General features: G+C 39.2%; 4 protein-coding genes and 3 long non-coding RNA genes across 8 annotated transcripts; 1 reads left to right on the forward strand and 6 right to left on the reverse strand.

Moving 5' to 3' along the window:
• Positions 1-1,520: 1,520 nt before the first annotated feature.
• Positions 1,521-2,339, reverse strand: LOC134183857 (uncharacterized). The gene is made up of 3 exons (XR_009970604.1): positions 2,206-2,339; positions 1,950-2,146; positions 1,521-1,775 (listed from the first exon to the last, which is right to left on the reverse strand). It is a non-coding gene; the product is annotated as an uncharacterized LOC134183857 (long non-coding RNA).
• Positions 2,340-3,624: 1,285 nt separating this feature from the next.
• On the reverse strand, positions 3,625-5,457 carry LOC134183766 (uncharacterized). The gene is made up of 3 exons (XR_009970553.1): positions 4,639-5,457; positions 4,311-4,495; positions 3,625-3,908 (listed from the first exon to the last, which is right to left on the reverse strand). It is a non-coding gene; the product is annotated as an uncharacterized LOC134183766 (long non-coding RNA).
• A 93-nt stretch (positions 5,458-5,550) lies between these two features.
• Positions 5,551-8,157, forward strand: LOC134183156 (uncharacterized). The gene is made up of 3 exons (XM_062650630.1): positions 5,551-5,661; positions 6,382-7,034; positions 7,789-8,157. Exons 2-3 carry the CDS (start codon positions 6,392-6,394, stop codon positions 8,061-8,063), a joined length of 918 nt encoding a protein of 305 aa, XP_062506614.1. The 5' UTR covers positions 5,551-5,661; positions 6,382-6,391; the 3' UTR covers positions 8,064-8,157.
• A 1,360-nt stretch (positions 8,158-9,517) lies between these two features.
• LOC134183662 (uncharacterized) lies at positions 9,518-11,836 on the reverse strand. Of its 2 annotated transcripts, none has more exons than XM_062651249.1 (4): positions 11,456-11,836; positions 11,188-11,384; positions 10,447-10,494; positions 9,518-9,964 (listed from the first exon to the last, which is right to left on the reverse strand). In XM_062651249.1, exons 1-4 carry the CDS (start codon positions 11,763-11,765, stop codon positions 9,704-9,706), a joined length of 816 nt encoding a protein of 271 aa, XP_062507233.1. In that variant the 5' UTR covers positions 11,766-11,836; the 3' UTR covers positions 9,518-9,703. The 2 variants fall into 2 exon arrangements, with proteins under 2 accessions (XP_062507233.1, XP_062507232.1); XM_062651248.1 differs by having other exon boundaries at positions 10,447-10,497.
• A 549-nt stretch (positions 11,837-12,385) lies between these two features.
• Positions 12,386-12,989, reverse strand: LOC134182850 (uncharacterized). Its single transcript, XM_062650291.1, has 2 exons — positions 12,777-12,989; positions 12,386-12,709 (listed from the first exon to the last, which is right to left on the reverse strand). Exons 1-2 carry the CDS (start codon positions 12,987-12,989, stop codon positions 12,386-12,388), a joined length of 537 nt encoding a protein of 178 aa, XP_062506275.1.
• Positions 12,990-14,161: 1,172 nt separating this feature from the next.
• LOC134183784 (uncharacterized) lies at positions 14,162-16,522 on the reverse strand. The gene is made up of 5 exons (XR_009970569.1): positions 16,181-16,522; positions 15,913-16,109; positions 15,152-15,202; positions 14,362-14,655; positions 14,162-14,296 (listed from the first exon to the last, which is right to left on the reverse strand). It is a non-coding gene; the product is annotated as an uncharacterized LOC134183784 (long non-coding RNA).
• Positions 16,523-18,025: 1,503 nt separating this feature from the next.
• LOC134183734 (uncharacterized) lies at positions 18,026-20,397 on the reverse strand. Its single transcript, XM_062651329.1, has 3 exons — positions 20,005-20,397; positions 19,737-19,933; positions 18,026-18,537 (listed from the first exon to the last, which is right to left on the reverse strand). Exons 1-3 carry the CDS (start codon positions 20,312-20,314, stop codon positions 18,070-18,072), a joined length of 975 nt encoding a protein of 324 aa, XP_062507313.1. The 5' UTR covers positions 20,315-20,397; the 3' UTR covers positions 18,026-18,069.
• Positions 20,398-20,698: the final 301 nt, after the last annotated feature.

Genomic DNA, 20,698 nt, shown 5'->3' on the forward strand with positions numbered 1-20,698 from the left:
AAAGCGACAAGCCATGCGCTTGATCGAGTGTAAAGATTTTCCAGAGTCACACTCCCGTAACGTCTGCATAAAAGGATTAGAACTGTCAGCAAGGTTCTTTACTGACGGTTCTGATCCTTTGCCTCACAATACAAGATTGCTATGTCGACTCAATCTGTTGTAACCCTCTACCTCCACTGCAAGGAGCGTACAGTCAGTCAACGTCTGCAGCAGGATGGTGGACACCGTGCATAGAGAGGAGCTTTCTTGTCCGTCGATCAAGCTGCTGCAGGTCCGTGCACCCCCAATGAATGACGCCAAAACCGTAAGTGACAACCGGTAGTGCAGACCCATTGATGGCTACAATCTTGTTCCGACCATACAACTCAGTCCGAGAACCACCTTCACTCTGCGCAAGTACTCACGACGGAGTCTCTCCCACATCATGCTGTGTTAAATACCGTTACTCTCATCTACACCCAAGTACTTGTAGACTCGACCCGGTTCCAGACAGTTGATGGTGACCGTTTTCCCAACCGTCACTCCAGAGTTGTGTCCAGAAAGCCTGCCGTTGACAAAGTGTGCAACAGCACATTTGTCCAGACCAAACTTCATCTGGATGTCATCAGAGAAGGTACGAACCGTGTGCAACAAGGCATCCAACTGATCAGAGTTTCTGTCATACAGCTTCAGATCATCCATGTAAAGTAGATGACTCATGAGCTGACGTTTGGCAGTCTCACCATGCCCATTGGTCATCCGGTAGCCGTAACCGGTTCTGTTCAGCTCCTTACTCAGAGGATTGAGAGCCATACAGAAGAAGTGGAGAAGGTGAGTCACCTTGGAAAATGCCCTTCCTGATCTGCATAAGTCCTGTCTTGATCGTACTATTCCCGCAAGAAAACACCATGGATGTTCTCCAACTCTTCATCACACGTAACAGGAACCTGCACAATACTGAACTGATCTTATGCAGCTGAAGGAATTGGAGCAACCAACTGTGTGGCAAGCTGTCATAGGCTTTCTGGTAGTCCACCCAAGCCATGCTCAAGCTCTTGTGACTGGTCTTACAGTCTTCGGTAAGCAGCTTGTTGATCAGCAGCTGATCCTTTGCACCAAAAGATCCCTGTCGACAACCCCTCTGCTCCGGAGCCATGAGGTTTCTCTGATCCAAATGCCCTGCAATCCTCTGCCTGATGACTGAGGTGAGGGTCTTATAGAAGACAGAAAGACACGTGACTTTATCGTGCTCAACCAGATCAGTCTGGTTTGTAAAGTCTATTACAAGTACTGGAAGCAAACCCTGCTTCAGAAGTACTTAGACCATCACGGCTGTCTAGAAAGAAGACATGACTTTACGAAGGATCCGACTAGATCCCAGAAGCACTGTGATTGTTATTATTATTATTATTATTATTATTATTATTATTATTATTATACCTTACAGACAGTAATATATGTAGTAGCTAGGAAATAATTTGGAAGAACGTGGATAATTTTATGTTTGCTCCAAGAGGAGAACTGTAGCTGTTACTTAGATGCAACAGAATATAATCATTTATTCATTCAGATAGAAATACAACTATGTTACCAATGGCTTTACTTCGTATCCCAAAAACTTGCGAATCGCATTCTATTGTTGTCTGTTTAGCGTTCTTTCAAGCTGATGAGATGATCCATATTGGCAAACTGCTCAAGTATCTTTTGTGGTCCAGGATCCCACAAGAGGTCGATGTTTTGGCGATCGAACAGATCTCTTCGTGCAGCATCTTCCTTTCGATACAATACGATAAAAACTGTGACATGAAATCAACGTGAGACGTGCAGAAAAAGAGAAATCGACAAGAGTAAATTAATTAGCTAATTTGATCCTAAAATCTTATATATATATTAAATTAATTTAGTTTGTAAAGATCTCTTGTTATATGAACAAACCACTTGTTAGTGTCACATATCATTTAGAATCTTACGTCGTTTTTGCCTTCTTCAGTTGAGAAAATGAGTTTGATTTCTTGATACATGCTTCAGCGGTCGCCCTCTATGTAGACAAGGGTGCAGGTTGCACAAGGCATTACCAGAAAACATTTGCCATCACTATTATGTAAATTTTCTTTAAGAAGTTCCTGGCCTGAAATCACTCGTCGTTCTCCGTTTCTCTTTGTGGTCTCTGGAAATGCAACCTGTATCAGAGTATTGCTAAACTCATGTAAAGTCTCTTCGTTGGACCTTGTCAATAGGATTGGTCCTTCATTGTCTTCTCCTACAGAACTCATAGCAAGAAAGCAATTAGCTTCGACTAGATTCTAACTAAAAAGGAGTTTGCTCAGTTCATAAGAAAATGGCAACCGCATGTCTACGCCCTCTTTAACTCCCCCTCGTCTCTGTTTACCGTGTCACGAGATGACTAGGACAATCCTGTGTTTCTAACACTCAACTTGCGCACTTTAATAATTCAACGACAATATTGAAAGCACTAGGAAACTAGACAAACAGCGTTGTTCATCTTTAGCTAAGAGCTGTGATGCAAGTGCGTTAGTTAACTCTGGTAATGTATTTTGACGATTTTTTGAACATTGAGTTTTCAATCTCAAATCAAGTTTTCTATACAATGCAAAAGTGTTTGCTTGTGACCGCGTTGGTGACTGTGACCGTGCCGTTGTCTGTATCCGTGTCTGTAACCGTGACCGTGACCGTGCCCGTAACCGTGCCCGTGACCGTGCCCGTGACCATAATCATGTTTCCGCCAGTGATAGTGTTCGTGCCTGTTTTGTGCCTTGCCCTGCCCGTGTTCGTATTTGTGTGTGTGTGTGTGTGTGTGTGTGTGTGTGTGTGTGTGTGTGTGTGTGTGTGTGTGTGTGTGTGTGTGTGTGTGTGTGTGTGTGTGTGTGTGTGTGTGTGTGTGTGTGTGTGTGTGTGTGTGTGTGTGTGTGTGTGTGTGTGTGTGTGTGTGTGTGTGTGTGTGTGTGTGTTCATGCTCGTGCCCGTGGCCGTGCCAATGTCATTGTCTCTTTTTTTTGTTTGTGATCGCGACCATAGCCGTGCTTGTGATCACGTTCGAGCCCGTATACCTGTGTCTATGTTGTGTCCTGCCCGTGCCCATAAATAACTGTGTTTGTACTTGTGCCATCGTTTGTGCCCGTATTCATGACTGTGACCGTGGCCGTGCTTGTGTATGTATTCGTGCCCGTGCCCGTGTCTGTGTTTGTTCTCGTGTGGTTGTGACCGCGTTGGTGCGCGTAACCATGACCGTGCTCGTGTCTACCTGTATCTGTAACCCTAGTTTCCTAGGCCGTGACAGTGTGTGACCGTGCCTGTGACCATAATCATATTTGTATCAGTGATGGTGCTCGTGTCATTGCCCGTCTTTATACTTGTGCCAGTGACCATATTCGCGTTTGCGTCAGTGCCCGTGATTGTGCTTGTGTTTTGCTCGTGCCTATGATTGTATCGGTGTGTGTGTGTGTGTGTGTGTGTGTGTGTGTGTGTGTGTGTGTGTGTGTGTGTGTGTGTGTGTGTGTGTGTGTGTGTGTGTGTGTGTGTGTGTGTGTGTCCCCACGTCCGTGTCTGTAATAAGACTCTTTTCATTTTCTATTTCGATGTCGAGGTCACTTCTTAATAAAGCAAAATAGAACACTGTACGTTGTACACAAAAATCACTTGTATTTGCATCAGCATGTTGTGCTAGAAGACTTCACATTTACAAAATATTATTACGAATTTAGTATTGTGTGACAAACACAAACGCACAAATACCGGAAGTAAATACATACACTTAGCAACCAAGTAAAGCGGCAGCGGATCATTGTCACCAGCGTCAGAGTCAGCATCCAGCTGCAGACCATTGCCCAACCGTATTGTTCCATAGCTAGCTGTCAGCAACCAAGTAAGAAAGCGACAAAGTTAGTAAGCCAGCAGGTTGTAGTAAGCATCTAAAACAACAAAATGCTATTAATTGTTGTCATCTTGTAATTATTAATAGTAGCAAGAAACTATATCATAAGTAAGACAGCAACGGCTCATTATATCTCTATTACTAGCCTAGCCTGTAAATTGTGTAGTTTAGTTAATCAATTTTTCACCAATTGTGTTGCACTTGTTTATGTTTGTGTTGGAGTCTAACAACTTCGTTTCTTATTCAATTAATTCCGTAACACAGTCTTGCCGTTTTATACAATAATTGTTATAAAGGTAGCTGAATTAATTAATAATAAAAGTAATAGTAAAAGTAGCAATAGTAAATGTCTACAGGTTGTAATTGGAAAAGAATTTAAAACAATCAATTAAAAATGATAGGTTTTAAAAGTGTTTTTAAATTGCTTTGAAATGTTTACTTTGTGTCCCAAAACTTGCAAATGGCGTTTTTCAGTGTCGTGTTTAGGACGCTTCCAAAGCTGATTGGGTGGCCTGTTGCAAATAGCTCGAGTTCCTTTTAGGTCCTGGATCCCACCATACATTGATCGCTGGTCATACAACTCTTTACTGACAAGATCTTTGTTTCGATAGTGTACAATAAATTCTGTAATAAAAATTCAATTTGAGACAGAAGACTGAGAGCTAGAGGTGTTAGTAGTCACACTATAGTTTGAGATGCATCCTAAGTACTTAGAATTATACAGTAACTGGAGCGTCTGCATGTCTGCATGCATCATTTGCTCTAACCTCGTGAACGTCCTATTTGACGTCTTTTTGTCAAGCACCTGTGTTTGAGTTCCCGATACGTGTTAGAGCGGTCACCTTCTATGCAGACGGGAGTGAGGTTTGATCGTGGCTGCCAGGCATCACCAGAAAGCACTTGACATCACTGCAATCTATATTTCTTGCAACAGCTGCTTGTTCGAAACCACTCGCCAGTCTTTGTCTGAAATCTTGGGCACTGCGTCAGCCAACGTCTTTCTCGAATCTTCTAGAGCCTCACCATTCTATAGAACCAGCCAAAATAATTCGTGGCCAACATTCTTTCATATCTCATGGGTATACAGTATCTAGCCAAAGCGTAGCTAGATAGCTGCTGTTGTTCTGTTTGAACAGTTCATATGGAAATAAACTCGAACCCCCGCCGTGCGGCTCTCTTGCATGTCTTGTGATAAGAGAGATACGCACAGTATTATGTCTAGTCTTATCACTCACATCTCCCGTTCGATAAGGAGTAAACAAATAAGTGGATGACATCAAGAAACAGCTTAAACACTGCTGTAATCGCTACAGATTGCAATCTGTAGAGATTCTAAAACTGTTGCAAAGCTAAACTAGCAGAAGTTGGTGAATTCAAATTTAATAAGATTCACTATATTTGTGAGAGTATATAAAGTTCATTTGCACATTGCATAAGCAAGGTCGACCATTTGATCAAAATTACAGATATAAGAAGCTGTCAGAACAAAACTAGTTTAAGAGAATTTACACATATGCATAACTACATAAATGTTGCCAAACTTTTCTCACAACAGTGAAGTTGTTTAAGGTGATAAGAGAAAGACGCATTAGAACTGCATGATGCTTTTGGACGACATCTCTAACGTCATCTATATGCGCATATAAATGATTTGTCTTACAACAGAGTGAATTAATATTAATATTTATGCATACCGTCTAAGAGAATCGGTATTGATTTCTCTCTTTTTTTTATCTTATTGAGTACGTTTCTGTTGCGAAGAACGCTTTCCTTACACGAAGAAGGCTACGGTATGCTCGTTTTGATTATATTTGTTTAACTTGTACTAAATTTTATTCTCTAATTTTGCAATTTTTAGCATCTTTCTAGCTAGACAAGTACTAAATTTTGATTAAAAACTTCAGCTATACTTTAAATTTCTTGCTTGGTTAAAATTGCATGCAAAAATTGGAAAGCAGTTTTCTTTAATAGTTTGCAAGCATGTCTGTACGGGAATTTTCAAATTTGAGTCAAATAAACAAAAATACAGCCAATAAGCTATATTAGAGTCTTGCTAACAATCATGTTGGCTGCACATGTAAAAAACTTGAAGCAGACGTATCTGCATGTATTTTACCACCAAAGCTGTGCGGTATTTCAAAACGATTCTTATTTCTTGGTGTGAGTTTAATACTGTAGGTGTCTAGATGTTGGTAAAGCTGTACATTAATCAAGGAGTAACTTTCTTGCTAGCTCTCTACTCTTACTCGAGTCATATTATGCAATTTCTATACTCGCAATAATTTAATCATTGTTTAATAAATTAAGACATTTGCAAAATACAGTGTAGAACAATCAACAATTTGTCGCAATACGTTTCGCTTGCACAAACAGTGCGTGCTTTACCGTACTCAATCTTTCTTGACTTGCTTGTTTGTTGTAACATGACGGTCAATACCGTTAATTAACACATGCAAATGCTGATACACATATGTATGTATTTGCATAAATGGGCTTATCGTAAATTTCAGTGCAGCATTGATGGGAAACGGGTTGAGCTCGACATTGGGAAGCTGGACATGGTGGAGGTCATGGTGGAGAACGCCACCGCCACCGACACAGAAAGAAGTAGATGAAATGAGAAGGACTGTCATCCGCCTTTTTGACGGTCAGCAACTTCTGCTTGTTGGACCGGTCGGAAGTGGAAAGTCATGTTTGATTAACAGTATAAACCACGTCATCAACTTGGAAGATCCAAATGCTCGTTATCAGGAACTCGCAAGAATAAGCTCAGGAAAAGCCAATCATGGAACTGTGACCTACCGCTCATATATCGCTGAAAGAACACTCTTTCATGCGTTGAAAGAGAAGAATTTGTTAACTGATCCTTCAATTGCTCCTAGCCTCTTTGACGTTGCCGGAGTTGACAAGCAACTGCTAGACAGCGGATTTAATCTAAAGCAGCTTCTAATCTGCCTTGTGAGAGGCCAAGTAAGGGAGTATACACAAATGATAGCAATTTTTAATGATGGAAGCACATTGAACAACCTAAGCCAGCAAGCAGCAATAGAAGCTAATCGTGCATGGTCAATGATCTGCGTGATTTCGCTTAATGAGCCGTTTCCTAAAGAGCTCTTGGAACAAGTCCATAACGCTTTGAATGAAACTGAATCCCATCAAGGAGGTAAGAACATTGTAACATATGTATTCTAGGGTAACGTTTACATTAAATTTTATAAATTGCATAAACTAACGACAAAAAAGGATACTTTATAATGGATGCAACTGGCAATAAGTTCAAATTAGGAAGAAAACTTTGCCAAGTTACCAGTGCTATTATATGCTTGTCTATTTGAATTTCCCATTTTGTACTCTATTAATTGATTTATTAAATCCTGTATTTTCTATTGTGCTTGTATGCCAAAGCATAGTGTAAATTTTTTGAAAACTTGTTCTATCGTTTTACTGGCTCTTTCAGTTCTATATTTGTATGACTGTTGTGCTTGCTCTCTGTAAACGAAGGAATAACGTTTTCTCTCATTCGTGTTTTCCATCAAAAGTGCCTACAATTTACTATTTATTTAAAATTTTTGCATTCCTACAATCTATTTGTATTTTGCAAAAAATACAACTTTCTATTCTTACTGTACTTTAAGCAAAGAAAGTAGTGATAAGTGTATCAGCATAACCGTGCTCTCTTGGAAAATTAACTATTAGAGTTTCTTATGTACGGTATGTTTTATAAATTACGTGCATGTGTGTATGAAGTGTGATATCAAATGTAAAATATAAATTAAAGGTATAAAATAAATTAAAGTTAGCTAATAATAGATAAAAACAGAAGATACCTACATATTACCAGTATTAATTAAACAATAATATTTGGTGTTGTTGACAACTGTGATTGCGATGAGCTTATTGGCTTCCTGTAATTCTAGGTGCAAATGTGTTTGTTTTTTTAACTGGTACTGACAGGTTCAACCAATGGGAGCGGCAAAGTAAAGTACAGGACTATACGAAACAGTCTTGCGCAGCTCTAAATATTATGGAGAAACGGGTATTTGAAATCGCAAACTACGTACCCACGGAATTGAATCAACGCTCTGAAATGGCCAAAAATTTGGAAAAGGAAATGAAGATATTGCTTGCTCTAAATTCCATCCTTCAGATTGGTTACAGACCTGATTGGAGCTTTACTGACACACGCTCATAAACAGTATACTGTCCATATGTTGCTGTGTTGTAAAATTTGCTGTTGGCGTGACGTCATTTGGTTGATACAATAAAAAGCTTTGTGAAATTACATAAACGAGTATAATAACGTTTACATTTAAACTTTTCCTCATTAACGGGGGCAAAGAACAACCCATTCTGTGTAGATTCTAGTTGTCTGTGGTAAGAGTGAGCTCAAGACAAAAGGTCTAACCAAAGATCTGATGTACGGTTTGTAGCAATTAGCAAACGCAAGCTTCTAAGCAACCACACGCACACAAACACACACACACACACACACACGCACACACACATACACACACGCAGACACACACAGACACACAGACACACAGACACACACACACACACACACACACACACACACACACACACACACACACAGACAGACAGACAGACAGGCAGACAGACAGACACACACACACACACACACACACACACACACACACACACACACAAAACATAACACAAACACACAAACAAACACAAACACACAAACACAAACACAAACACACAAACACAAACACTGAGCTGCTATATCACATTTTTCCAGCGTTTATATTGGTATCTATTATAGTTCGTGTTTACTGGCAGCCTTTCTTTGTCGTCTATTATTAGCATCATATTTTAGCAAGCATACGGGTGCCCTCATGTAATGCTCCATTTCTTTCCTCTTGTAACGATTATTTTTCCACGATTCATTTGTAACATTCTCTAATTGGCACCTCCTTTTAGTGCCCATTAGAAGCATCGGCATTTCTCCTTTAACCGTCCACTGGCATTCCCTTTCAGGCGTTTATTGGCATCCTCATGCATTTTACTGTCTATACTGCATATCTCTTTCATCATTCATGATCACCTCTTTTCAGCGTTTCTTGGTACCCATTGTTTAGCGTAACTACGAGGGAAAAAGTGTAATAGGAACGGTAGTACCATAGTTAGTCTAGGCGACTGAGAGAAGCAACAGTAGTGACACATTGTTATACTATATCAGTGATTGACTTCGTAGATATGTAGAATAGTAGATAGTACAATTCGTATAATGCAAATTGTTAGCTAACGTAAGTATGCTGCATTACTAAGCAAATTTGTAACTATTTAATTGCATAGACATATGAAATACCAATAATTAGAAATTCTTGCAATAGCGATATTTTCTGTATTTTAGTAGAAAGAATCAACCACAGTGTCTAAGTAAGCGCGTTAAGCGCAAAGCTGTGTGTGTGTGTGTGTGTGTGTGTGTGTGTGTGTGTGTGTGTGTGTGTGTGTGTGTGTGTGTGTGTGTGTGTGTGTGTGTGTGTGTATGTGCGTGTGTGTAAGTGTGGCCAATGTCGCAAGTACATACATTGTCAGACTATAGTCTCTAAGAATACAGTACTTTGATCACAACAGTAAACATATTAATAAAAACTGTTTATAACTTTAGTTTGTCTCAGTTTCGCCTAATAAGCCACCTAGCTTTTTCAGGCATGACAACAGCAAACGCGGAGGTTGTACAACCAAGTCAATTATTGTCAATGTCAGAAACCAAGTAAAAAATCTGCAGGTTAGTGTCACCAACGTTCTTCAACTAAGTATAAAAGCAGCTGACCATTGCTCCTAAAATAGTATTCTGCATCCGAGTTAACCAAGAAAGAACAACTTTACCAGCTTAGTAGCCAGCAACCACGTAAAACAGCAGCAGATCAATTTCACTAGCTTGGTGTCTAGCAACCAAGTGAGGCAGCAGTGAGCTGTTGTTCTGAAGCTAGTTGTCAGCAACCAAGTAATACAGTGACAAACCAACGATGCAAGTCGCCAGATTGTAGTTCCGAAGATAGTTGTCAGCAACCAAGTAATACAGTGACAAACCAACGATGCAAGCCACCAGATTGTAGTAACCAACTATTCAGATAACCAGAAGACCAATTGTTATCAGTTTATACTAAATTTTAATGGTAGCCATCAACTGATTAATTAAGTAACAACAGCCTAATAATCATCAACTCTATTTCTAATATAGTAAGCTAGCAAATCATCGCTGCCAGCACTCTAAGTAGACAACAACTCAAAATAGACCTATTTTAACAATGAGTCAGCGTATCCACAGATGCAGTAGCAGACATGTGACAGCAACAGATTTACAACATGTACAGATACACGCATAGATCGCTCAGGCACCAACAGTGCGAGGCCATGCAGGTTTAGAAGACCAATATCTACTGCCACGCAAGCAAATGCTTAAATATTTCAATTCAGTCTCAAATTGTCTAATTAAGTGTTTGTTAACATTATTGTACAAACAATATGAAATAATTGTAATTTGTTTATGAATGTTCGTATTATGTAGATAAAGATATTAGCTCAATATATTACTGCTTTCTTACCTTTTGTTTTATTGTTTCATTACTGTATTCCGATTCTCTGCTTGAAATCTTCTAGACAGCAGACAGTAAAACAAACAAACATATAAAGTTTCAGTATATATGCAAGTAATAGTCTGCTCTTTGTGCAATAGTATTAATATAATAATAAGAGGTTAAACTTATAATGCTCAAATTAAAGTAAACAAACAATAGACTATGTAATTAGTTGATTAACACATGTAAAATTAGAAATAATTACAAAAAGTGGAATACTCTTAAAGGTGTATTTGTTTAAAATGAACAAACAAATCACAGCACAAGCAGTTGATAATAAGTTTCATGATAATAAAAATTAGTAAACAGAATAAGCGAATTTACAAAAGCTGCTGTAGTGTTGTTTGATCTGCACAATTTTTGTTTAATGCTACCATTTTGCTACCATTTTGTAAGTAAAATAGTTTTCATACATTGACATTTAATACTGCGTATTTAATCGTTTAGTGTTTTCTAACAATATATTTATATGTTTGTGCTAATTAATTACGTATCAATCATTATCGGACAAAACAATTTGCTATGTGACTGTATATTGCCTTTCAAGCTACAAATCACAATGGCAGCTATGTCTTTGAATATTGAATGCTTTCATATAATTAAAATATTGCAAATTGGTACAGAATAGAAGGATATATGTATATTCAAGGCAAGAATCTTTAAGTAAAACAGCTACCTCAAGCTTATTTAAAATCTTCAGAGACTTACTTTGTATCCTAAAAATTTGCGAATGACGTTTTTCTGTTTCAAGTTAAGTGCACTTTTGAGGCTGAAGAGGTGGTCTTCTGTGGCAAACTGCTCGAGTTCTTTTTGGGGTCCAGGATCCCACCATAAGTCGATCTTCTGATAATCATACAGATCATCTTTTTGTGCAACTTCTTCGTTTTGATACAATACAATCAAAACTGCAACATCGTGCAACTCAATAAGAGACAGACAAAGCGAAAACGATTTGCGCTAACTGCTAGAATCTTACCGCGTTCGATGTCCCATTTGTCGTCGCTTGTCAAGCACATGTGTTTGAGCTCTTGATACATGCTAGTACGGTCACCCTCTATGTAGACACGGGTGCGACTAGCACGTGGCATCACCAGGAAGCATTTGCAATGACTTAAATTCAAATTTTCCTCAAACAGTTTCTTGCCTACGAGTATCCGCAGATTTCTCCCTTTCTGTAGAATCTCTGGAGCGATATCAGTTAACGTTCTTCTAAAGTCTTGCAAAGCATCATCGTTGGGGCCTGCTAGTATAATTGGCTCTTTGTCGCTTTCTGTTACAGAACTCATACACAGAGATAGGGAGCACTTAATCGCTGCGACTGGTTTCAAAGTCTAGAGAGTGTTTGCGCAGTTGATATGGAAATGGTAACTTCATGCCGACACTCCCCCATCGTCGCGCATTTGCTGCAAACACAAATCACGTGATAAATAGTAATTAGGATCTGTAGCAGTATAAAGCCTGTCTACTAAATATATTCAAATAGTACGAACTGAGAAAGCACAAATAACAATTTGATAAACCTAAACACACAGTGTTGTTATATAATTGGCAAAGTTGAGTGCATGCACAATAACGGTGCAAATCATAAAGTTCTATAGTGTATTTGAAACTTCAGCTTCTAATATTTTAAAACTCTGTACTTCTTCTCTCATTGTAACATTGTAACTACAACAGTTGAAAGCAGGTAACTAATAGTCTCAGACTCTGTTTCAAGATATCAAATATGTAGCATACTTATTTCAATTAATTAAAACTGTAGCTGCTTTTTCCAAATCAGTCATTAATCGCCAGAGTCTGTTGGCACTCCTAAGAGTTCAGTATTATTCCTGCATTAATCGTCCATTAGCACTTCTTTCAACATCCATCAGCAAATCTCGTTTTCTACTACTTTACCCTATGACGTCTTTTAACGCTTGTTCTTAGCATCTATTGGTAACTCTTCCTTTGTAGTTGTTGGCACCCGTTTGTCAGCATCTATTGGTATTCCTTCCTTAACGTCTGTTGGCACCTCTTTGTTAGCATCTATTGGTATTTCTTCCTTAGCGTCTGTTGGCACTTCCTTTTCAGCTTTTATTCGCATCTCTTTCAATACGGTTATTGGCAGCCCTCTTTTAGCGTTCATTGGTGTCCCGTTTGCAACGATCATTGCATGACACCCCTTCTCAAAGATCATTGGTACTCTTCGAAACTGTGTTCGTGTTTGTACTTGTGCCCGTGATTGTGCTCGTGTCTATGACCGTGACCGTGATCGGTGAATGTGCCCGTGACCGTGTTTGTGTCCGTGACCGTTCTCGTGCCCGTGTCTGTGTTTGTAATGGTGTTCGTGTCCGTGCTTGTAACCTTGCCGCGTCCGAATTTGTGTCCGTGTCCGTCCCCCTGTTTTTGTTTGTGATCGTGCCCGTTCCTATAACCGTGTTCGTGCCCGTTACCATGCTTGTCTTCGTGTTCATAAGTATGTTCTTGCTTGTGTTCGTGGCTGTGACTGTGCTTGTGTCTTTGCCCGTTCCCATGTTGGTAGGTGGTGTGTGTGTGTGTGTGCGTGTGTGTGTGTGTGTGTGTGTGTGTGTGTGTGTGTGTGTGTGTGTGTGTGTGTGTGTGTGTGTGTGTGTGTGTGTGTGTGTGTGTGTGTGTGTGTGTGTGTGTGTGTGTGTGTGTGTGTACGTACGTGTGTGTGTGCGTGTGTGCGTGCATACGTGTGTGTTTCTATGTGTGTTATCTTGTCTGTGACCGCGTTCGTGCTTGTGACCGTGCCCGTGCCCGTGTCCTATACCCGCTCTTGTGACCAAGAGAGTCTTAGTGCCAACAATTGCGTTCGTGTCCTTTTCCATGCTTGGAACCGTATCTGTGTTTGTATTTGTGCCCGTTACAATGTTCGTGTTTGTGCTTGTGTTTGTGACCGTTCGAGGCAAATTGGTACACCCTTGCTCAAGATAGAACTAAGTGAAAAACTCTGGTCAACGATTGTCTGTCAACTATAGCCATAGCAAATCTACAAACTCAACAGCATGCTGCTCTAAATGCTAACCCATAAGAAACAATCTATATATGCCTGTGCGAGAGATCTTTCTGCAGACAAGGAGATCGAACACGACATTCTCGTTTCTGTTCATTGGCAACACAGTGACAATCACTTATTACCTCTTTTCTGGTTTTTGCCCTTTCTAGGACACCGTTATCATTGCTGCTCCAACGGACGGCTCTCAAGGTCAAGGTGAAGGTCTGTGACCGTGACCATGACAAAGCCCGTGCCCGTGACCGCGTTTGTGTCTGTGTTCGTATCCGTGTTCGTGCCCGTGTTGATGCTTGTGACTGCCCCCGTTCCTGTGATCGTGTTCGTGCCAATGTTCCTGCCTGTAACCGTGATTGTCTTCGTACTTGTGCTTGTGACCATGTTTGTGTCTGTGCCTGTAACCATTTTGTTACTTGTGCAGATGCCTGTGACTGTGCTTGTCTTTTTCCGTGCCCATGCGTTTGTTTGTTTGTTTATTTGTTTATTTGTGTGTGTGTGTGTCCGTGTGTGCGTGTGCGTGCGTGCGTGCGTGTGTGTGCGAGAGTGCGTGGGTGCGTGCGCTCGCCCGAGCGTGTGTGGACAAGTGTGGCCAATATCGCAAGTACATACATTGTCAGCCTATAGTCTCTACGAATACGGTACCTTGATCACAACAGTAAACATATTAATAAACTTTAAGTGCTTACAACTTTAGTTTGTCTCAGTTTTATCTAAATAGCCCAGCTAGCTTTTCAGGCATAACAACAGCAAATACAAAAATAGACGTGGAGGTTGTACAACCAAGTCAATTATTGTCAATGCCAGGAACTAAGCAAAAAATGGCAGGTTATCGCCAACGTAGTATTCTTCAACAAAGCATGAAAGCAGCTGACCATTGCTCCTAAAATAGTATTCTGCATTCGAGTTAACCAAGAAAGAACAACTTTACCCAGCTTAGTAGCCACCAACCACCTACAACAGAAGCAGATCATTTTCACTAGCTTGGTGTCTAGCAACCAAGTGAAGCAGCAGTGAGCCATTGTTCCGAAGATAGTTGTCAGCAACCAAGTAATACAGTGACAAACCAACGATGCAAGCCGCCAGATTGTAGTTCCGAAGCTAGTTGTCAGCGACCAAGTTTTACAGTGACAAACCAACGATGAAAGCCACCAGATTGTAGTAACCAACTATTCAGATAACCAGAAGACCATTGTCATCAGTTTATACTAAATTAATAGTAGCCAGCAACTACTGATCAAGTAACAACAGCATAATGATCATCAACTCTATTTCTAATATAGTAAGCTAGCAAATCATTGCTGCCAGCAGTATGTACACTTCAGCACTCTAAGTAGGCAACAACTCAAATAGACCTATTTTGACAATGAGTCAGCGTATCCACAGATGCAGTAGCAGACACGTGACAGCAACAGATTTACAACATGTACAGATACACGCATAGATCGCTCAGGCACCAACAATGCGAGGCCATGCAGGTTTAGAAGACCAATATCTACTGCCACGCAAACAAATGCTTTAATATTTCTATTAAGTCCTAAATTGTCTAATTTAAGTATTTGTTAACATTATTGTACAAACAATATAAAATAGTCGTCATTTGTATTATAAATGTTCGTATTATGTAGATAAAGATATTAGCTCAATATATTTATATTTCCTTACCTTTTGTTTTATTGTTTCATCATTGTATTCCGATTCTCTGCTTGAAATCTTCTAGACAGCAGACAGTAAAACAAACAAAACATATAAAATTTCAGTAGATATGCAAGTAATAGTCTGCTCTTTGTGCAATAGTATTAATATAATAATAAGAGGTTAAAGTCATAAATGCTCAATGTAAAGTAAACAAACAATAGATAGTTTATTACAAATAAATGAGTTCACCAGTGTAATTAGTTGATTAACACACGTAAAATTAGGAATAATTACAAAAAGTGGTATAATCTTAAAGGCGCATTTGTTTAAACTAAACAGACAAATCACAGCACTAGCAGCTGATAATGAGTTTCATGATAATAAAAATTAGGAAGCAAAATAAACGAATTTATAAAATTTGCTGTAGTTGTGTTTGATCTGCACACTTTTGTTTAATGCTACCATACTGCTACCATTTTGTAAGTGAAAAGAGTTTTCATACATTTTACGCTATATTTAATCGTTTAGTGTTTTCTAATAATATCTTTATATGTTTGTGCTAATTAATTACATATAAATCATCATCGGACAACAAAATTTGCTATGTGACTGTATATTGCCTTCCAAGCTACAAATCACAATGGCAGCAATGTCTTTGAATATTGAATGCTTTGATATAATTAAAATATTGCAAATTAGTACAGAATAGAAGGGTATATGTATATTAAAGGCAAGAATCTTTATTAAAACAGTTAACTCAAGTTTATTTAAAATCTTCAGAGATTTACTTTGTATCCTAAAAATTTGCGAATGACGATTTTCTGTTTCAAGTTAAGTGCACTTTCAAAGCTGATGAGGTGGTCTTCTGTGGCAAACTGCTCGAGTTGTTTTTGGGGTCCAGGATCCCACCATAAGTCGATCTTCTGATAATCGTACAGATCATCTTTTTGTGCAACTTCTTCGTTTCGATACAATACAATCAAAACTGCAACATCATGCAACTCAATATGAGACAGACAAACCGAAAACGATGTGCGCTAATTGCTAGAATCTTACCGCGTTCGATGTCCCATTTGTCAAGCACATGTGTTTGAGCTCTTGATACATGCTAGTACGGTCACCCTCTATGTAGACAAGGTGCGACTAGCACGTGGCATCACCAGGAAGCATTTGCAATGACTTAAATTCAAATTTTTCTTAAACAGTCTCTTGCCTACGAGTATCCGCAGATTTCTCCCTTTCTGTAAAATCTCTGGAGCGATATCAGTTAACGTTCTTGCAAAGCATCATCGTTGGGGGCTGCTAGCATAATTGGCTCTTTGTCGCTTTCTGTTACAGAACTCATACATAGAGATAGAAAGCACTCAATAGCTGCGACTGGTTTGAAAGTCTAGAGTGTTTGGCAGCTGATACCGTGAAAATGGTAACTTTATGCCGACACTCCCCCATCGTCGCACATTTGCTGCAAACACAAATCACGTGATAAAAGTAATTAGGATCTGTAGCAGTATAAAGCCTGTCTACTAGATATAATCAAATAGCACGAAATGAGAAAGCACAAATAATAATTTGATAAACCTAGACATATAGTGTTGTTATATAATTGGCAAAGTTGAGTGCATGCACAATAATAGTGCAAATTATAAATTTCTATAGTGTATTTGAAACTTCAGCATCTAATATTTTAAAACTCTGTACTTCTTCTCTCATTGTACGATTACTACAACAATTAGCAAGCAGGCAACTAATAGTCTCAGACTCTGTTTCAAGATATCAAATATGTAACATACTTATTTCAATTAAAACTGTAGCTGCTTTTCCAAATCAGTCATTACTCGCTAGCGTCCGTTGTCACTCCTTCTAAGATTTCAGTATTATTCCTGCATTAATCGTCCATTAGCACTTCTTTCAACATCCATCAGCAAGTCTCGTTTTAAACTACTTTACTCTATGCCGTCTTTTAGCGCCTGTTTCTTAGCATCTGTTGGTAACTCTTCTTTTGTAGTTGTTGGCACTCGTTTGTCAGCATCTATTGGTATTTCTTCCTTAGCGTCAGTTGGCACTTTCTTTTCAGCTCTTATTCGCATCTTTTCCAATACGGTTATCGGCACTCCTCTTTTAGCGTTCATTGGTATCCCGTTTGCAACGATCATTGCATGACACCCCTTCTCAGAGTTCATTGCTACTCTTACTGCAACGTCTACCGTGTCTGTACCCGTGACCGCGTTTGTATTCGTAACCGTATTCGTGCCGGTGACCATGCTCCTGCTTGTGTCCGTGCCCGTGAGTGCCCTTGTTTTATAACCGTGCCCGTGTCCCATACCTGTGTCCGTAACTGTGCCCATGACCGTGCTCGAAACCGTGTCCGTGTTTGTACTAGTGCCCGTGATTGTGCTCGTGTCTATGACCGTGACCGGTAAACGTGACCGTGTTTGTGTTCGTGACCGTTCTCGTGCCCGTGTCTGTGTTTGTAATGGTGTTCATGTCCGTGTTGGTGCTTGTGACCTTGCCGCGTCCGTATTTGTGTCCTTGTCCGTCCCCATGCTTTTGTTTGTGATCGTGCCCGTTCCTATAACCGTGATCGTGCCTGTTACCGTGCTTGTCTTCGTGTTTGTAAGTATGTTCTTGCTTGTGTTCGTGGCTGTGACTGTGCTTGTGTCTTTGCCCGTGCCCTTGTTGGTAGGTGTGTGTGTGTGTGTGTGTGTGTGTGTGTGTGTGTGTGTGTGTGTGTGTGTGTGTGTGTGTGTGTGTGTGTGTGTGTGTGCGTGCGTGCGTGGGTGCGTGCGTGCGTGTGTGTGTGTGTGTGTGTGTGTGTGTGTGTGTGTGTGTGTGTGTGTGTGTGTGCGTGGACAAGTGTGGCCAATGTCGCAAGTACATACATTGTCAGACTACAGTCTCTAGGAATACCGTACCTTGATCATAACAGCAAACATATTAATAAAACTTTAAGTGTTTACAACTTTAGCTTGTGTCCGTTTTCCTAAATAAGCAGCTAGCTTTTCCCCGCATGACAACGGCAAAGACAGAAGTAGACATGGAGGTTGTACAACCAAGTCAATTATTGTCAATGTCAGGAACCAAGCAAGAAATTGGCAGGGTATTGTCACCAACGCAGTATTCTTCAACAAAGTAACACAGGAGCAGATCATTTTCACTAGCTTGGTGTCTAGCAACCAAGTGAGGCAGCAGTGAGCCATTGTTCCGAAGCTAGTTGTCAGCAACCAAATAATACAGTGACCAACCAACGATGCAAGCGACCAGATTGTAGCTCCAAAGCCAGTTGTCAGCAACCAAGTTTTACAGTGACAAACCAACGATGCAGGCCACCTGATTGTAGCTCCGAAGCCAGTTGTCAGCAACCAAGATTTACAGAGACAAACCAACAATGCAAGCCACCAGATCGTAGTAACCAACTATTCAGATAACCAGAAAATCAATTGTTATCAGTTTATACTAAATTTTAATAACAGCCAGCAACTGATCGAGTAACAAAAGTCTAGTGATCATCAACTCTATTTCTAAGTTAGTAAGATAGAAAATCATTGCTGCCAGCAGTATGTACTCTTCAGCACTCTAAAGCAACAACTCAAATAGACCTATTTTGACTATGAGTCAGTATTGACAGATGCAGTAGCAGACATGTGCCAGCAACAGATTTACAACATGTACAGATACACGCATAGATCGCTCAGGCACCGACAATGTTTGAGGTCATGCAGATTTAGAAGACCAATGTCTACTGCCAAGCAAGCAAATACCTAAATATTTCTATAAGTCTTAAATTTTCTAATTAAGTATTTGTTAACATTATTGTACAAACAATATGAAATAATTGTACTTTGTTTCATAAATATTTGTATTATGTAATTAAAGATATTAGCTCAATATTGTTTCATCGATGTATTCCGATTCTCTGATCAAAATCTTCTAGACAACCGACAATAAAACAAACAAAACATATAAAATTTCAGTATATATGCAAATAATAGTCTGCTATTTGTGCAATAGTATTAATATAATAATAAATGGTTAAAGTCATAAATGCTCAAAGTAAAATAAACAAACTATGTAATTAGTTGATTAACACATGTAAAATTAGAAATAATTACAAAAAGTGGTATAATCTTAAAGACGTATTTGTTTAAACTAAACAGACAAATCACAGTACTAGCAGTTGATAATGAGTGTCATGATAATAAAAATTAGTAAACACAATAAACAAATTTACAAAAGTTGCTGTAGTGTTGTTTGATCTGCACGATTTTTTGTTTAATGCTACCATTTTGCTACCATTTTGTAAGCAAAAAGAGTTTTCATACATTTACATTTAATACTGTATATTTAATCGTTTAGTGTTTTCTAATAATATATTATAAGTCTGTGCTAATTAATTACATATAAATCATCATTGGACAACAAAATTTGCTACGTAAGTGTATATTGCCTTTTCAAGCTACGAATCACAATTGCAGCAATGTCTTTGAATATTAAATGCTTTATTAAATTAAAATATCGCTAATTCGTACAGAATAGAAGGGTATACGTGATTCAAGGCAAGAATATTTAGGCAAAACAGTTAACTCAAGTTTATTTTAACTCTTCAGAGACTTACTTTGTATCCTAAAAATTTGCGAATAACGTTTTTCTGTTTAGAGTTAAGTGCATTTCTAAAGCTGATCAGGTGGTTTTCTGTGGCAAACTGCTCGAGTTTTTTTTGGGGTCCAGGATCCCACCATTGGTCAATCTTCTGATAATCATACAGATCATCTTTTTGTGCAACTTCTTCGTTTCGATACAATACAATCAAAACTGCAACATCATGCAACTCAATAAGAGACAGACAACTCGAAAACGATGTGCGCTAATTGCTAGAATCTTACCGCGTTCGATGTCCCATTTGTGTCCGTTTGTCAGGCACATGTGTTTGAGCTCTTGATACATGCTAGTACGGTCACCCTCTAAGTAGACAAGGGTGCGACTAGCACGTGGCATCACCAGGAAGCATTTGCAATGACTTAAATTCAAATTTTCCTCAAACAGTTTCTTGCCTACGAGTATCCGCAGATTTCTCCCTTTCTGTAGAATCTCTGGAGCGATAGCAGTTAACGTTTTTCTAAAGTCTTGCAAAGCATCATCGTTGGGGCCTGTTAGTATAATTGGCTCTTTGTCGCTTTCTGTTACAGAACTCATACACAGAGATAGAAAACAATTAATAGCTGCGACTGGTTTGAAATTCTAGAGAGTGTTTGCGCAGTTGATATGGAAATGGTAAGATCATGCCGACACGCCCCCATCGTCGCGCATTTGCAAACACAAATCACGTGATAAAAAGTAATTAGGATCTGTAGCAGTATAAAGCCTATCTACTAGATAGATTTCAAATAGCACAAACTGAGAAAGCACAAATAACAGTTTGATAAACCTAGACAAACAGTGTTGTTATATAATTGGCACAGTTAAGTGCATGCACAACAACAGTGCAAATCATAAAAGTTTTACAGTGCATTTGAAACTTCAGCTTCTAATATTTTGAAACTCTGTACTTCTTACCTCATTGTACGATTACTACAACAA

The sequence above is a fragment of the Corticium candelabrum genome, chromosome 8 (genome assembly GCF_963422355.1).
Source record: "Corticium candelabrum chromosome 8, ooCorCand1.1, whole genome shotgun sequence".
Taxonomy (NCBI): domain Eukaryota; kingdom Metazoa; phylum Porifera; class Homoscleromorpha; order Homosclerophorida; family Plakinidae; genus Corticium; species Corticium candelabrum.

Coding starts and splice junctions, on each gene's coding strand:
- LOC134183156 (XM_062650630.1), top strand. CDS start 6,392: ATGGGAAACGGGTTGAGCTCGACATTGGGAAGCTGGACATGGTGGAGG. Junction 7,035..7,788: donor AACTGAATCCCATCAAGGAG/GTAAGAACATTG, acceptor CTGTAATTCTAG/GTGCAAATGTGTTTGTTTTT.
- LOC134183662 (XM_062651248.1), bottom strand. CDS start 11,765: ATGAGTTCTGTAACAGAAAGCGACAAAGAGCCAATTATACTAGCAGGC. Junction 10,498..11,187: donor GCAAATTTTTAGGATACAAA/GTAAGTCTCTGA, acceptor TCTGCTGTCTAG/AAGATTTCAAGCAGAGAATC. Junction 9,965..10,446: donor ATGAAACAATAAAACAAAAG/GTAAGAAAGCAG, acceptor TTATCTGAATAG/TTGGTTACTACAATCTGGTG.
- LOC134182850 (XM_062650291.1), bottom strand. CDS start 12,989: ATGGGAACGGGCAAAGACACAAGCACAGTCACAGCCACGAACACAAGC. Junction 12,710..12,776: donor CATTACAAACACAGACACGG/GCACGAGAACGG, acceptor TCACGGTCATAG/ACACGAGCACAATCACGGGC.
- LOC134183734 (XM_062651329.1), bottom strand. CDS start 20,314: ATGAGTTCTGTAACAGAAAGCGACAAAGAGCCAATTATACTAACAGGC. Junction 19,934..20,004: donor CAAATGGGACATCGAACGCG/GTAAGATTCTAG, acceptor ATGATGTTGCAG/TTTTGATTGTATTGTATCGA. Junction 18,538..19,736: donor GCAAATTTTTAGGATACAAA/GTAAGTCTCTGA, acceptor TTATCTGAATAG/TTGGTTACTACGATCTGGTG.